General features: G+C 31.2%; 1 protein-coding gene across 8 annotated transcripts in view; it reads left to right on the forward strand.

The window, feature by feature from the left end:
- The first annotated feature begins 55 nt into the window (after positions 1–55).
- The window catches only part of LOC134686797 (centrosomal protein of 57 kDa-like), a 36799-nt gene continuing 19261 nt past the window's right edge, over positions 56–17593 (forward strand). The window contains exons 1-4 of one of the 8 annotated variants that reach the window (XM_063546572.1): positions 56–283; positions 10764–10950; positions 11497–11523; positions 14646–15026. In XM_063546572.1, the coding sequence (XP_063402642.1) occupies positions 263–283; positions 10764–10950; positions 11497–11523; positions 14646–15026 (616 nt within the window). In that variant the 5' untranslated portion in view covers positions 56–262. Of the gene's footprint in view, positions 284–7282; positions 7356–9391; positions 9532–10763; positions 10951–11496; positions 11524–14645; positions 15027–17593 lie in introns of those variants that run through there. The other 7 variants (XM_063546571.1, XM_063546578.1, XM_063546573.1 and 4 more) reach the window with 7 other exon arrangements.

Consider the following 17593-nt stretch of genomic DNA (forward strand, 5'->3'; position numbering starts at 1 on the left):
AATAATTTGATTCAAAAACGACATCTTTATTTCAGTTCTAATTATTTAAGTTTATAATAGATGAATAATGATTACGATTAATTTTTGATATCCGTTTTGAATTAAAGCTTTTATTTTTGACCAATAAGAATACAGTAAACTTCAAATGTCCGGCGGGATGTCAAAGTTGCTGTCAAGTTTGTTTACAGTTGAAACGATGCACATGTCGAAGGATTACAGAATCAACACGTTCTGTTTTTACAATTAATCTGTAATTTTCATAATGGAAGACAATTACCGATCAGTAAGTTACAAGTATTCATCCGACATTCTCTAAATATTCTTGCATTCATTATTATCCGGAAAATATCAGGTCTGTTCTTGATTTCCATTCATGCCATTCCCATATTTTTTCTCATGCTTTTTGTCGAATTTCTTGTAATATTAATGATTTATGAATAATTTGCAATGTCAGAATATTAACGACCAAGCAAAGAGCCTAACACAGTACACCAGTGATGTTCTTTAAGGTTCATGTGGACCCTATGGCTAAAATGACCGTATTTTCACCTCCAAATTTTCTATGAGTACAGGCAAACCTGTGCATCTGGAAAAGTTTTAAGGCATAGCATGCCCTAGATAAATAGAATTCAAATGCATTGCATGATTTAGAAAATTCATAACTTAACTGGATTTTGCCGTACACTTTTTTTCGTCTCTGCAGAAGATGATAAAATTAACAAACAGTTGAGTTTACCTTGATATTGTCCACTCAGGTACACAGTTTAAATAACCAATTATTGTCAGGTATCTATTGTCCATCTAATGTCCATGTCAATTAAAAATGCTCACTTTAATTTTTACCTGTGGGGAAGTTCTCAAACCTGTTTCCCTACTTAGTTTATTTTGGCACCTTCTGGAGGAATGAAAAAAAGTGCACGGCAAAATCCTGGTAAGTTTTATTTTTCTAAAACATAATACATACTTAAAATTCATTTATCTAGGGCATGCTATGCCTGAATTTTTTTACAGATGCGCAGGTTTGTCTGTACTCAGAGTAAACTTTGAGGTGAAAATACGGCCATTTTAGCCATAGGGTCCACATGAACCTTAAAATAGAGAACAATATGGTAGCAATAGCAAAAGAAGGACGACTCAAATATTTACATTCTAAGGTAATACCAAGTACCGCACTCACATATTTTGTGCCAAGACGTCATACTTATCACAAACTATAAGGGACCATATAATAAGATATATGGTTTGTTACTGACCCCTAAGGATCCATAGAGGATTAATTTAATAAAATCCAGAGGGGGTGAGGCCAGAGGCGGAATCCCCTATGGATTTTTTTCACACCCTACGGATCCTTAGAGGGTCACCACACAGGGCTTAACCAATCGCAAAGTGCTACATGCAGTGCGATAAAAGCATACCTGCCAACTTTCACGATTTAGGCGTGTACTACACGATTTTGACCCTTTGTCACGATTGCATGATCGTGATCGTGAAAAACCCTCTAAGGCCTAAAAAAAATAATGTTGTGTTTCCGATCACCCCCTTGAAATTTTAAAGGGACGGTAGGTAGGGATTTTTTTTTTTTTTTTTTTTTAAAGTCATATGAAACTAGTGAGTGGGGAAAAATAATGTTTATTCAATTCTTGAACCAATGCATTTATATATCATAAACTAAGGCCTCTGTGCACGAATTTCTTATTTTTTACGCAAATATATCGTTTAATCGTCAATTTTTTTTCTCTCTGTCTGTTATGATTTAACAAATATGGCTGCTCATTAAATGCCGTGTTTTGAAGCCGAAGTTAACCGATTGTCACCTTATAGTAAACAAATAACAAAAATCATGGGTATTGAGCACGTGTTTAACATGCACAATCAGACAATTGTTTATTTTAATGACAGATCCATGCGTATTGCGACCACCGGATTTTTACGATGAGGGTACGCTCAGGTCACTATGCATACGGAAAACATGTCGGCAAATTACCCTCTGGAAGGAAGCAATTAAAAATAAGTAAACTTCTTCTAAATGTGATCAATTTAAAGAATTTTCCTCAGAAAAAAAAGTATATGTACATAAGTTGTATAATGGAAACTATCCATTTAGTTATAAAAAAACATATGCATAATTTTTTTTAATTTGAGGTTTCTTATGACTTTAATACACATGTATATATAAAACTCAATTTTCAGTTACCAGACAAAAGTTTGGGATTTAATAGAAAGAGATTGATTACCCACTTTAAAAATCTCCCTGAGATAACTTTTAGTTTACCCCTTTTAAAATCCCCCTGAACTTAACTTTTAGTTTTACCCCCTTTTAAAATACCCCTGATAAAAAATCTAAGTCCAAACCTAAAAAAAAATTTGGGTAGCACTTCCCCTAGGAAATTAGCTTTTTAAACCCAATTCCCCTATTTCAGGACCAAAAGTTTGGGATTGTCAGAGAAAGAAATTGAGAAGATGAAGGGCAGTTTCATTTATAGGAACATGAACCAAACATCATCCCAAACCTACAGATAGACAAATATATTATATACACTGTACCTGGCAGGACACTTTCTTTTGGCAAAGCATCTGTGGAGGTCTTAATTTGTAGATTTAATAGATTTGTCTCCCTTTAATTTAAGACAAATTATGACTTAATGATGTACATATGTACACCTCTGAGAAGCCAAAAATTTCTAGAATTAAACTTTTTTTCTAAACCTGATTTTTTGGGTTTATATGACTAAAAAATAAAAGGGTGAAGAAAAAAATCATATGGTGGTGCACTTCTTTTTTTGCTATATACAATGTATGACCCTTTGAAAGTACCCAATTTTGATGATTTTCCTATTTTTCATCAATTTTTACCTATTTTTGGGCTATTATCAAGAAAAAATCACAATTCCACAATTAAACTTTTTGTCATACTTTCAATAAACATGATAATGATGAAGGGAACCAATCTGAATAAATTTGAATTAAAAAAAACTATAGGTAAATGTAGCAAGGGTGTGGAAATATTTGTTGTGAGCACTTGTCCCTGGGCAAGTAATTAAACTATAAGTTTTACTTGTCCGGCAAAAAGTTACTTGCCAAGATGATCCCAATAAATATTGAAGTATTTCTTGTTAGCTAATATGTGATTCTTACTAAGCACTGTTGTTGAATTTCATTTGTCTATATGTGTAAAAAATTAGGAAAGTAAGAAATGGGTTAAAATCAATGGGACAGAAACCTAACAGCAAACCAACAAATGAAATGACATGTTAAGGACAATTTTGCCGCAGTTTTTGAATAAACATATACTCAATTTGAGGAGTGGACAGTAATTGAAGAAATGTAAACTAGTAAATAATAGATAAACTATTGATGTTGTGGTGTTTCTCTCAACTGACACTCTTGTTCTTGATTATTTATTATTGTCTTGATGAGCAATTAAAGCGTCCCTTTTAATTTTCCACTTCGACAGTAAATAATATTGACCTTTCATCAATAAATAAGACAAAAACTTAATTTATTTTGCTATTTTGCGAATTTCCATCCTAGATAGCCAGGGGCAATCTGATATCCACAATGTCTGAAATTCTCTGTTTTTTATTTTAAATACTCTGTGTCCTCCATTTGCGTTTGAGGTTTTCTACTCGACTCATTACTCTTTTTGTCTTGCTTCCCCGGCTTTTTATTAAGTATTTATCAATCTGAATAGTTCAATACAAAATTTAAAGAAATGACACTTCCGGTAAATGATGGATAAACCTAATCGATGATCCCTGGTCAATGGACAAATCCAATGCAATTTTAAGCAATTCAGTCAGGTTCGTATACTTATTTTAAATTATTTTGATAATCGATCTATTTCCAGTTTTATGTAATATTTATTGTATATGAACAAAATTTGATGTTTTTACTTGCTGACCATTGGTTTCTTTTACATAAATTAAACATTTTTATACGTTTTGAAATCAATTTTATATCTTTATTGGAATTGAACTTTGTTTTGTATATTTTGTTACCTGTGAACGGGCAACCAAGACAAAAATGATTACTTGGCCGGTTGTTCAAATGTACGAGTAGGGCGAGTCGGGCATAGCATTTCCACACCCCTGGGTAGGTGTTGATATAAGAAAGTTTGATCATATTTTGATGTTTTTTTGTGTCAAATTTACTAAATATTGGACAGTTCTTTCATCTAGCTTAATCATCTGGTGTTACAGAACAAGAGCTTTACATTTAAATAAACTGTTTAAAAGCAATAACTAACATTTTTTATTGTGACTTTTAAATTTGTATATTATCAATTTTGTAAATTTGTGATTTTTCACCGTTTTAATAACAGTACCAATTGCATATTTTTTCAACTTTTTTGTTATATATATGATTGAAAAAATACATATCTAAGAAATTTGAAAAGAAAAAAGGGATGTGGGATGTACATGTTTCTGGTCAAATCTTTTTTTGTATCCCTCACCCATTTTCTCATAATTTTGGCTAAAAAGACTTGACTTGATTGGTAACAAAATTTGAAAAATTGATTACTCAAAAACTACTCATTGGAAATGCCCAATTTTTTCACAGAGTTAAGTTTGATTATAACATTTTAAGCTCACCTGGCCCGAAGGGCCAAGTGAGCTTTTCTCATTACTTGGCGTCCGTCGTCTGTCGTCGTTAACTTTTACAAAAATCTTGTCCCCTGAAACTACTGGGCCAAATTTAACCAAACTTGGCCTTGGCCACAATCATCATTGGGGTATCTAGTTTAAAAAATGTGTCCGATGACCTGGCCAACCATCCAAAATGGCCGCCATGGCTAAAAATAGAACATAGGGGTAAAATGCAGTTTTGGCTTATAACTCAAAAACCAAAGCTTTTAAAGCAAATCTGACATGGGGTAAAATTGTTATTCAGGTCAAGATCTACATGATCTATCCAGTGTTTTCCCTAGAAGGTTTATGCATGGTGGTACCCCCATGCATTAATTTAGGCCCCCATACTTCAAATCTTAAAATTCTTTATTACTCTATACAAGTCCCCATCCTTCAAAATTCATGCCCACCATCCATTCAGCCAATCCCACCATCCTTCAAAACATATCTAGGGAAAACACTGCTATCTACCCTGAAATTTTTTAGTTGAATCAGACAACCTGTTGTTAGGTTGCTGCCCTTGAATTGGTAATTTTAAGGAAATTTTGCTGTTTTTGGTTAATATCTTGAATATTATTATAGATAGAGATAAACTGTAAACAGCAATATTGTTCAGCTGAGTAAGATTTACAATTAAGTCAACATGACCAAAATGGTCAATTGACCTCCTAAGGAGTTATATAGGAGTTTATAGTCAATTTTTAACAATTTTCTTAAAATTTGTAAATTTTCACTATAATTTTCCACTGAAACTAACTGGACGTAGTTCATTACAGATACAGATAATTGTAAGCAGCAAGAATGTTTAGTAAAGTAAGATCTACAAACACATCACTATCACCAAAACACAATTTTGTCATGAATCCATCTGTGTCCTTTGTTTAAATATTCACATAGACCAAGGTGAGCGACACAGGCTCTTTAGAGCCTCTAGTTTAAATTCATTTATATTTTCTACTTGTATTACATATTTTAGAAATAATTCCAGAACAAAATTTCAACGAGACTGAAACGTCAGAAGAATACATCCTTAATTCAATAAGTTATTCCGGGGCCTTTTATAGCTGACGATGCGGTATGGGCTTTGCTCATTGTTGAAGGCCGTAGGGTGATCTATAGTTGTTAATTTCTGTGTCATTTTGGTCTCTTGTGGAGAGTGGTTTCATTGGCATTCATACCACATCTTTTTTTTTATATTAAATAAGACTGTCATTTTCTGACCATAAGTCTGAAAATGAAAACACATTTTATGATTAATGCATTTTTTTACTTCTGTAAGTCGAAAATAAAAAAACGATTTGTTTATATGTCTGAGTTCTGACTGTTAACTTGCATGACTTCTGTTGTATGTAAGCATTGCAATTTCTATTTCACAAAACTGGCCATTTGTAAACTTTCACACACACAGAGGAAACATATTTAAACATGTTTTGTAAAGTGATGTTTATGATTATCCATAATTCTTTTAAAGTTTATTTAGATTTGCCTTACTTTTATTTATATTTGTTTACATTATATTGATGGCTTTATTGAGTTATCTGGTCTTTTTGTATAATGTTTTTATTAAATTTTGATTAAATTTATGCTTGACAAACACTTGACACTATCTCAACAGGGTATGTTAATAAAAGTTAGTTTAGGACAAAAGTAAATTTGGAAAAGAGATAAACAGTTTTTTTTTAAGTATATATAGTCAATAAGGCTTGGTTAGTTAAGACATGGTTGAATTTACCATAAAATTTTCAATTCAAGTTTGAAATTACGAATTACAAGTAACTTATTGTGACAGTCAGAGGTCATAGTGTTTCACAACTAAAAAAAAATCTGCTATATATATCTCCTATTCATATGAAAATAAATCTATTTTACTCCATTATAACTTGTCCAATTTGAATGATATTTATACATTATACAGTAATCATGGTTAGGTGTGCAGCTTCTTGTAATTACCTTAACTAAGTTTTGTACTGTCTAAGAAATCAATGTTTTATATAGTTGAATTGAAATTTCTTCACACTAAAAATATATGGATATAATCTATACTACTAATGGGAGAGACCTGAATTACATTGAGCCGCAACTCCTCTGAAACCATACAAAAGAGGGAAATTTCTGTGATTTCATGTCATATAAATGCAGTGTTTTCAACTTCCTAAATTTGTCTTTTAAACAATCTTTTTTCCGTAGAAAACACCAATTTTATAGAAATAACAAAATTTGGAAACCATGAGTACCAATCTGTGTCTTGTACGCTGGTGCGCATGCATGCTAAATCAAAGAACTTCCATCATAATTTAATAATTCTGTGTTTCAGCACAAATGGTACCATGATTTTGCTGGCATCTTCTAGTGTACTTATACATGTTAAATCCTAATCTAGTATCCATTACAATTTTGGAGTTGATGAAAAAAAAATTTCAATTCAAAATTGTTTTACAGAAAGTCTTAATTAGTTAAAGCATCTTTAAACATGTGAGTTTAATTTCTGTGAATTATTCATTAATGTACCTTCAGTTTGTTGTTAAAAATGTGTTAACATAAAACCTTAATTGTATATAGTATATGTGGCTATTCATATTTAATTCTAAATAACCTTTTTACATTGAGGTTCTAAATTAATGATTAAATCATTTAGTTAACAATTAGAAGGCTATCATATATCTTATTAAGTATTTATCCCATATTTAATCCAAGATGGCGTTCTGTAGTATAGGAGAGAATATTCAGGTCAGTTGATTTTTTTTCTTCTAAGGGATAATTATAATGAAACAAATTAAGCCAAATAAAAAACTATTCTCTTCAACAAACTCTGCTTGATTTTGAGTTTTCAAAGAACATTGAGTGAAGAAAAGTGGATTTGTGCTTCAACATGTTCAATGATTTCATTGTTCAAAAACATATATATACTTAGCATGCTTAAAATTTTATAATTTTTCATTTATTTAGGCTAAAATTTTAATAAAAACGTAATAGAAAATGTGTATTTTGTTTCAGAACTATAGCAAAAAGGTTCTAATTGAATAGAATTCCTTTGATAGCAGTTAACATGGTTAAGGGACTTTTCATATCTTAAAAAATGTATTTTAGAAACAATTAGTACATGGAATTTAGTTTTTTTTCAGTACTACATTTCAACATATATATAACACTGTGTAAGTCACTTAAGTAAACTGTTCTTAAAATGTGAAGTGAGATTTTGTTTTTAATAACCGTTAAAAAAATTAACGACAAGTTTTTATTACTTTATTATTGTTTGCCATCCTCATTCAAGATCTGCTGATTCATGTCTTTGCATTGTGTTTTCAACTTCTCATTGAGCTGGGACACTTGAAAAGATCTGAATATGTTTATTGTGTAAAAATATTGAGATGATATGAACATATACATTTGAAGAAAAGCTGATCTTTTTAAAAGTGTTTTTCAATTCAAAATAAGTTTTCAACTACTTTGTAATATATAGTTTTCAGATTATTAAAATTCACAAATTCATACATAATTTAAAAGTATATTACACTTGAGCCTTATTATTATAACTTGAAAGCTCGTCTTTCAGATTAAAGGCTCCTGTTAATTGCTTTTATCTGCAAATGAATTTGCCATTTCAGTTTCAATACGGTTTAATATGCTCAACAGTACTTTCTGTTATTCAATGATTTGCATAGAAGTGATTCAATACGAATTTGTATCGTAAGTTCATAACATAGCTATTGTTAGATAACTGTGCTGTTGTGTTGTCAATTGTACGATTTAAATAGAAATACGGTACATTGATCTCTTAGCTGTTTTGTTCCGTGTGTAGACATCTCAAACAATGGAGAATATTGTGAACAATACTCGGTGAGATGCTTCACAGTGATAAATGTTAACTATCTTTTACAGTTTATCAACCTTTTATCAGTTTCGGCTTCAAGTCAATTCCTGTTTTACTAAATTTACATTTTTATTAACATCTAATGGTATTTTTCCATATGCACTGAAATGGAAAAAAAAAGAAAACTCATTTACATTTTTTAAGTAGTTTTTCATTTCATTCAAATCAGTGGAAAGAATAAAATTGGATCCTCAAAGTATGACATGGTATTCATATTCTATAATAAAAGATATATCCTGATTTAGGTATGCACCTGGGTTGTTGTTACTTAATTTAGCATGTCCTGGTCAAAATTAGAAGGCAGATCTTTGAATGTTTCTTTGGGTAAATATGTTAAACAAGTAGAGGTATGATTTTCATTGAATAAAGATGGTAGGTTATTTTATTGTTTTTTTACAAATTTAAAACTAAAAAGCCTTGTAATTTCAATTTGTAATTTGGGAACATTTTGTTATTTGTTTCTTATTCACATTATATTTTCCAAAGGATTTCATGAAGCAGGGTGTAATTTGTACAACTGACTTGTCAGTTTTTTTTCAATCTCGGTCTCGTATTAATGTGCATGTTCATTTATTTGTTTTCTAAGTAAAATATTGTTTATAATAGCTTGAAGAAAAATTTTACTGAATGAAAATAAAAAAAGATATATATATATATTACATTGTAACTGCAAAATGTACTAATTACTGTCTTGATTATAGATAAAAAATCAATTATATCACAAAGATTTTTCAAACAATATTTGTAAATTTAATAATGTTACCTAAGCATTCCTCAGTTAATTACTTAGTACACAATCTATATTTGGTTACTAATTTACATGATTGATATTTAAAAGGAGAAAGTGATTTAAAACAGTAAGAGTATTGGATTGTACACCTGACAGGTAAAATCAACAAGTGTCAACATGTTTATATTATAATATAATATTTATGGTATACTACCCAGTACAATTGCATTTAATAGATTGGGAGGCACACATTGAATATATATACATGTTATTTTAGTGGATTTAATATAAAAATGATAAAGGTATAGGCATTTTATTTTATTATTGACAGTTATATTACATGTATTATTATTGTGTGTTCTGTGTTCTTGTTATGACATTAAATTGTTTATTTTTGACTTTAAATTTCTAATACTTATTAATGCATTTTACATGCTGAAATTATGAATATTTATTATTATTAATTAAAGATTCTTGGATGCATGCAAGTCAATTGAATTTAGAAGTATTTTTATATTTTAAATTTTGCACCAGGATTGTCAATGATTGTAGTGTATAACTTGATTTTATTTCATACATATCTATATATATTTTCAATTGTTTGAAAAGAAGATCTCGGCTTTCACCTTAATCATGTTAATGTAAGATAATATGTCAGTTTATATCCCTAAAAAAAGAAACACACTTTCTGGTGTCATCCTTGATATTTCATTTTGACTGGAATTTAATAAAATTTTAGTTTAGGATTTTTCTGCATAGTACAAATGTATAGCAGGTGCATATATTTATATATTGATATTAACAATTTGAATGCAAATGTCATGTGACATAATTCAAGCTCTTATAAATTTTGCAGAATATAAATTTACTTCTTTGAGTTAATAATTTGTTCAAGCAAATGTGAGGTGACACCAAGCCCTTGTGTTAGACTTTGCAGAATGATCACATTAATTTCAAGATATTTTAAGATAATATCTCTAAAAATCTGGACAAGTATTTATAATCATCTAAAATTTTTAAAAAGTGATAATTTTTCTGTCATGCATAACTATCAAACTGAATTGCATCCCTCTTACTTTTCAAAAATGGACTGTTGTTACACAGGCCCTATAACCATAATTATAACCATATCGCACATCCCTTTAAAAAGAATAATTCAACTCTAAACCTAAAGTCTTCAATTAAACATAACTTAAGTCAGAATGAGACTATAATAAATCCGCCTTATTGTCATATACCTATATCTCTCTTCTCCCTTTAGTCATATAAATTATAAATACTATGTCCCTAATCCTGAAATGCTGGGTTCCCCAAATAAAATAAAAAGTTTCCGTATTGGCATAGCATACAGAAAGTTAAACTTTGTGACCGAATATATGGGTTAAAGATCAGAATAGGCAATATAGGAAAGATCAGAATACATTTACATACTTAAACTACAAGTATGATATATGACTATTTGTCAGGTGATCATGGATAGCTACATTTTCCTCCATAGTTAATATAAATTTAATTTGTTCCTTTATATCTGCAGACATTTTCACCTCATATGGGATCACTGCGGAGTCCTTCTAAGCGACCTCTGTATAGGAACCAAGATGAGAGTTTTACCTTGAACCACGACAACACACAGTACCATGAATACCCAAACAAGCCATTTATCAACGATGATTACAGACAAACTAAACCAACAAAAGCATACCCTGAGAACAATAGGACAGGTAATTTAAATATTGTTTACTGTGTTTTGTATACTTAGTTTTGTGTATGGCTCTTTGTTCTTTAAATGACAACAAAGCACCTGCATGTTTTACAGGTTTGGGTTTAATTTTAGGCATGGAAATTTAGGATGATATGAAGGAGAGTCATCTGAGCCTCTGTTTATGCATGAATTATGAAATTGATTAAGAAAAATGTATTATTATTATCATTTTTCTGATTTTTTTGTGAAAATTTCCATATCACGGTACTCAAGTAATATTGGATGTTCTGTGTGATGTGACTTGAGTGATATAGGCTATTTTGAGTCGATTAGATTGGTTTGACGTGATAAGAAACTTGCCTTGTTGACGTCAATGTTGGCTAGGGAAAATTGCAATTAAAAGATATTGATGGTTTTTGAAAGCTCAACAAAATTTCTCTGCTACATGTCATCTTGGTCACTCAGAAACTCCCTTCTCATTTTAAGAACATTCAATTATCTATACATGTTTATATAAACATGATATAAAGCCTTACTAAGCATAAATGTTGGATTTGTTTTGAAGCCCGAAAGAAATACTACAATAGAACAGGTAAGTCATGAGTGAAATTTAGATCAAAATTTTTTAAGGAAATTCCTAGATATTTTCCCAATACCTGTATTTGATTTTTCCCTAAAAAAGTGAAGACAGTACCAGTATCCAACTTTCTGATAAAACCTAAATATTTTCCTTCTTTGTGCCCAGTTCTGTTTTCCATTGCCTTGCATGTCCGGAAGCCATTTTAACAGCAGATAGTTAGTAGAATTTGAATTGGTTTTTGGGTTTAATGTTTCATCTTCATGTTTGGAACACTAACACTGTATTGTGCATGCTATTAATTTTTCTTGTCATTGCTTTGTCCTTGGTGATACATTGGTTGATTTTAACACATTAATTCTTATAAATGTAGAAATGTAAAAAATGAGGGGGACATTCAAAATACATTAGTCAAAAGAGAATCTGATAACATCGTGGCAAAAAACAAAGAAATTGTCATTCGAGTTCATCTGAATGTTTAAAAAAGTCATAACACTTTAAAGCTTAAATAATGACATCTAACACATGTAACAATAAAGAAATCTTTTAGCTGACGTCCAGGCAAGGGTACTTGGATTTAGAAGCATGGCTACAACCTTCTTTCTTTTAAACAGATTTCCATATTAAACGTGTCAGACTTAAGGGGGGAGGGTGTTCATTACTAGAGCACCATAGTGGCTAAAATTAATAGTATTAAAGCTAAATTACAAACATTTTACATGTAGCTGTAAAAGTGCTTCTTTTATTGAAAAGTGTCCTTAAGACTTTCTTGATATTTGTCTGCAACATTTTGCTGTTATCAAGTATTTTAATTTAAAATAATTACAAATCATGCAGTTGAATAGATTACATAATGATTTAATAACCATTTTTCAAAAATATCTTTATTTTCACATGAATACAAATCACAGCTTAATCAAAAAGTTTAAATTTATGAATGCCTTTAATAAATGGCCATAAGAGGATTGTGTTAAGTGGGTATTATGTTATGTCACCGCCATTAAATACTGTGTTATTTATAGTCAAATAATTATATTGTTGGTACACTATAAAATTTTATGACCACACTGAAGATGTGGTATTCTGTCTGAGTCAGAGTGTCTTGTCATTTTCAGTTGGCATAGTTTTGTACTTACTTAAAAGTAATAAACATCAAAGATCACCATACACAAAACATTCAGATTTCTAGAGGTCAATGTATATGTCCTTCAACACCATGAACAATGAAAATACATTTGGCAATTTATTATGTTCTCTTAAATTTTTATTTTCACTGAATGACAGACTTATTTTTATTTTTATCTGTTCTGTGATTATTTTTAGCTCACCTGGCCCGAAGGGCCAAGTGAGCTTTTCTCATCACTTGGCGTCCGTCGTCCGTCGTCGTCGTCCGTCGTCCGTCGTCGTCCGTCGTCGTTAACTTTTACAAAAATCTTCTCCTCTGAAACTACTGGGCCAAATCAAACCAAACTTGGTCACAATCATCATTGGGGTATCTAGTTTAAAAAATGTGTGGCATGACCCGGTCATCCAACCAAGATGGCCGCCACGGCTAAAAATAGAACATAGGGGTAAAATGCAGTTTTTGGCTTATAACTCAAAAACCAAAGCATTTAGAGGAAATCTGACTGGGGTAAAAATGTTTATCAGGTCAAGATCTATCTGCCCTGAAATTTTCAGATGAATCGGTTAACCTGTTGTTGGGTTGCTGCCCCTGAATTGGTAATTTTGAGGAAATTTTGCTGTTTTTGGTTATTATCTTGAATATTATTATAGATAGAGATAAACTGTAAACAGTAATAATGTTCAGCAAAGTTAGATTTACAAATAAGTCAACATGACCGAAATGGTCAGTTGACCCCTTTAGGAGTTATTGCCCTTTATAGTCAATTTTTAACCATTTTTCATAAATCTAAGTAATCTTTTACAAAAATCTTCTCCTCTGAAACTACTGAGCCAAATTAATCCAAACTTGGCCACAATCATCTTTGGGGTATCTAGTTTAAAAAATGTGTGGCGTGACCCGGTCAACCAACCAAGATGGCCGCCACAGCTAAAAATAGAACATAGGGGTAAAATTGCAGTTTTTGGCTTATAACTCAAAAACCAAAGCATTTTGAGGAAATTTGACATGGGATAAAAATGTTTATCAGGTCAATATCTATCTGCCCTGAAATTTTCAGATGAATTGGACAACCGGTTGTTGGCTTGCTGCCCTCCAATTGGTAATTTTTAAAGAAATTTTGCCGTTTTTGGTTATTATCTTGAATACTATTATAGATAGAGATAAACTGTAAACAGCAATAATGTTCAGCAAAGTAAGATCTACAAATAAGTCAACATGACCTAAATGGTCAATTGACCCCTTAAGGAGTTATTGCCCTTTATAGTCAATTTTTAACAATTTTCATTAATTCGGTAAATTTATACCAAATATTTTTCTCTGTTACTAATGGGCAAGGTTCATTATAGATATAATTGTAAGAAGCAAGAACGTTCAGTAAAGTAAGAACTTCAAACACATCACCATCACCAAAATACAATTTTGTCATGAATCCATTTGTGTCCTTTGTTTAATATGCACATAGACCAAGGTGAGCGACACAGGCTCTTTAGAGCCTCTAGTTTATATTTTACCCCTGTTAGTTGATAGAGTAAACATGGTAAACAAGCATCTTGTTGAAGGCTGTACCTTGACCTACAATGGTTTACTTTAATAAATTGTTATTTGGATGGAAAGTTGTCTCATTGGCACTCATACCACATCTTCCTATATCTATATCATGTTTATAAGGTGTTGCCAGTTTTTATGTACATCCACCCCCTTTTGAATTAACCTCAAAGTTCACTATTGCATTAAATCATTATTATTTTCACTAATCAATTGTATTGTAAGCTAGTGGCAATCTGGTATGTTAACTTGTGTGTCCTTTGTATGGCATGTATTGGAAAGATCTTAAGCATGATAAGTGAAACCATTTCTATATCTTAACATTACTTGTTATGAAATTCATTATCATTATCATTTATTGACTACTTATTTAAGTTTATACAACTAACATCACTTTAAAGCTGTCTCAATTTTAATATTTTTGTAATTATTTGTCACTAATTGAATGTTGATCATATTTTTTCAGCGGTAATATCAGCCCTAAAGAATCTTCAAGATAAGATCAGAAAGTTGGAGCTAGAACGAGGAGCTGCCGAAGACAATCTGAAAAGTTTGGCAATAGAAACAAATAAATACAGAGACATTTTACAAAGAGACAGAGATATTGAAGAGCCTCGTCAGTCAGCTGTGTCTAAAAATACACAAGGTAGGGAGAGTGACCTCCCCTTCTCATCAAATCATGTTACACTAAATTTACATCAAGAAAATGGTGGGATTTCTCCAAAAAGTCAACCTTCTTTTTCACAGGACAGAGATGGAGAAGTGACCTCTCTCTCTACTCGCTATTCTCTAAATTCACACCCTGATGTGAAGGAAGATGCCAGGAAAATGTTGTCCCAGTCACGAGGTATTGGCCGTAGCTTTGTGTACACACATATATATAGTCTGCCAGCCATAACAGTCACACATTTAACCACTTTCTATTTATTTTTACCCACATTTATCTGCACTCTAACTTTTTTTTGCATTGTGGTCATTAATTATACACCATGCTATCAAAAGCTGGAGAAAGAAGTGTTCAGTATTTTTCTTTCTTAGATTTTCTAAGAAATCATGACCTTTTCATATTAGAATTGAACTTGTTGAAGTTGGAGATTTTTAATTTTTGTTTTTTTTATTTAAATGAGACAGTTACTTCAACTTGATTTTTGACTTTGAAAACTGAAATATATATTTTTTTAAACAGCTAACTACCCTTTATTTTTTTTTTGCAGTCAATTGTTCACCTTGCTTAGATTTTTGACCTTGTATTAACTGAAATACAATTAATTTAAAATGTCAAACGATGTATTTGTTCTTGCAGTCAATTGTCTACATAGCTTAGTTAATCCCTCTTCCCTATAGCTAGCTTTTACTGCCTCTAGTATATTTGCTACATCTGCTCAGTAGTATGTTCATTATACTCAAACTCAATACATATATATTTTTATTTAACAGTCATATACAGGAAAAGTATGTACTGGTTTTTGTGGCTACCAGATTTATCCAGTAGCAGCTTATTATAAAATAGCATGCAGAGCCCTTCGCCCACTTTGCATATTTTTTGATAGTTTTCAGCGTGAATACAATTTGTTTTTGTAAGAGTTTTGCTTTGGCTATACTTGTCCCAATGAATTTGTATGGAGTTGATTTTATGAAATGTTGGTACACAAAATCTGATTGGATATTTTGGTGGCATCAATTAATGGCTGATATATGAACTGAATTTGCTTGCATAAAATCCTCCATTGATATTATTTAATATTTAAAGTTCTGAATGTCAAGGACATGTATAGTTGGAGTTTGCTTTTAGCTATGTCTAGCATGAATTGGGAGGCTCAGGGGTTGGGTGGTATTTATGTGAAAAGGTGAGCCTTATATTTATGTGTTCACCTACATTTGATTGTAGGTTTGCATGCACAGTCATTTGCACTTCTTCAAAAATTAATGAATCAACAGTATACTGGCTTGACGGTTTAAATTTTCCCTCTCAAATTTTTTAATTCTGAAAATTATTAAAAAAATGAACACAAGAATTTTTTTATATTACATATTTTTTACTGGTTCATATAGGAAAATATTTTATGTTGCAAACATGCAGTTGTCAGCATCTGGTTTAAGTATCCAGGGATCATCTGTCTTAACCTAGTAACAAAGTCATATATATGCAAGTGTCACCATTATGTTTAACTTGGTAACAGCTTTTTAAGTCAGATTCATACAAGAGCTTTTACAATCGATGGTAAGTCTTTTGGAGTAGATTGTTACTGTCTCTTGGAAAATAGATAATGACCACTTGATAAAGTAATAGAGCAACAGACCTTTAAAACATTTGTGTAAATATTTCACTTCAACATGTCACTTAAATCATGTTCAAATATGCAATGTCATATATTATTGATGGCTGAAAGGCTTATTGTCTGATCTATCTTGATGTTAACAGCCTTTTTTGTAGATAGGTTGGGATTTTTAGGTCATTCTGAGTTTATTTTCTCGGCAAAACTTAAGGGCCAGTTATTTAGAGATACATTTTTGTGTGTGTAATTTAATACCTAATGAAACTTCACCTACAAATATGTCTAACATTTTCTTTTAAGACCATCCAAATTTATGAGTTTTGTCTGAGTGACATATGAACAGGCTTGATAGAATTCATTATCCAAAGAATATCAATACATCTATCATTCTATTAACATGTTTATGCTGAAAAACTAGCTACAGATAGGCAGTAACTGTTTAAAAATTGAACAAATTAAATCTAACAACTGCATGTTTGCAACATAAAATATTTTCCTATATAAACCAGTAAAAAAAATGAATTGTTATAAGAACCCTACTAAACAGACCAAAATTCATTGTTTATTTCGTATTTGAATATTCTAAAATCAATAGAAGTCATACATGAGAAGGGGTAGGAAGGGTCCTGATCCCGAAATCCCGGGCTAAAAAACACCTGATCCTGAAATCCTGGGCTTAAAAACATGAAATCCTGAGTTCGGTTCCCAAAATTCGATAAAAAGAATTCCCGGATCCCGAAAGGGTCAATCCCGAAAGGGTCAATCCCGAAATCCCAAGCTTAAACACACCCGATCCCGGAGTTCCGATAAAGGTCCTATCCCCCTTCATACATGCATGTATGAACATGTAGAGTTGTAGATGTGTACTTGCATTAAGTAGGATAAGATATAACTGATGCAGCTCATTTGCTTGTCTTAAGTGAAATTGTTTTCACAGGTGATCTTTCAAGAGGCTAACTGCTTCTATGCATCTTAAACTTAAGTTTTGTGTGTAGTGTGTTGTTGTCTTTTGTTTTTCTGTTCGTCTTTTTTCTTACTGTAATTTAAAATTTCAGTTTTTCTTTGCCATAGTTTTATTGATGCTTCATATCTCTTACTATTCTTCTATTACACTCTTTATAGGTTGATCTACATTTTG

The sequence above is a fragment of the Mytilus trossulus genome, chromosome 10 (genome assembly GCF_036588685.1).
Source record: "Mytilus trossulus isolate FHL-02 chromosome 10, PNRI_Mtr1.1.1.hap1, whole genome shotgun sequence".
NCBI lineage: Eukaryota > Metazoa > Mollusca > Bivalvia > Mytilida > Mytilidae > Mytilus > Mytilus trossulus.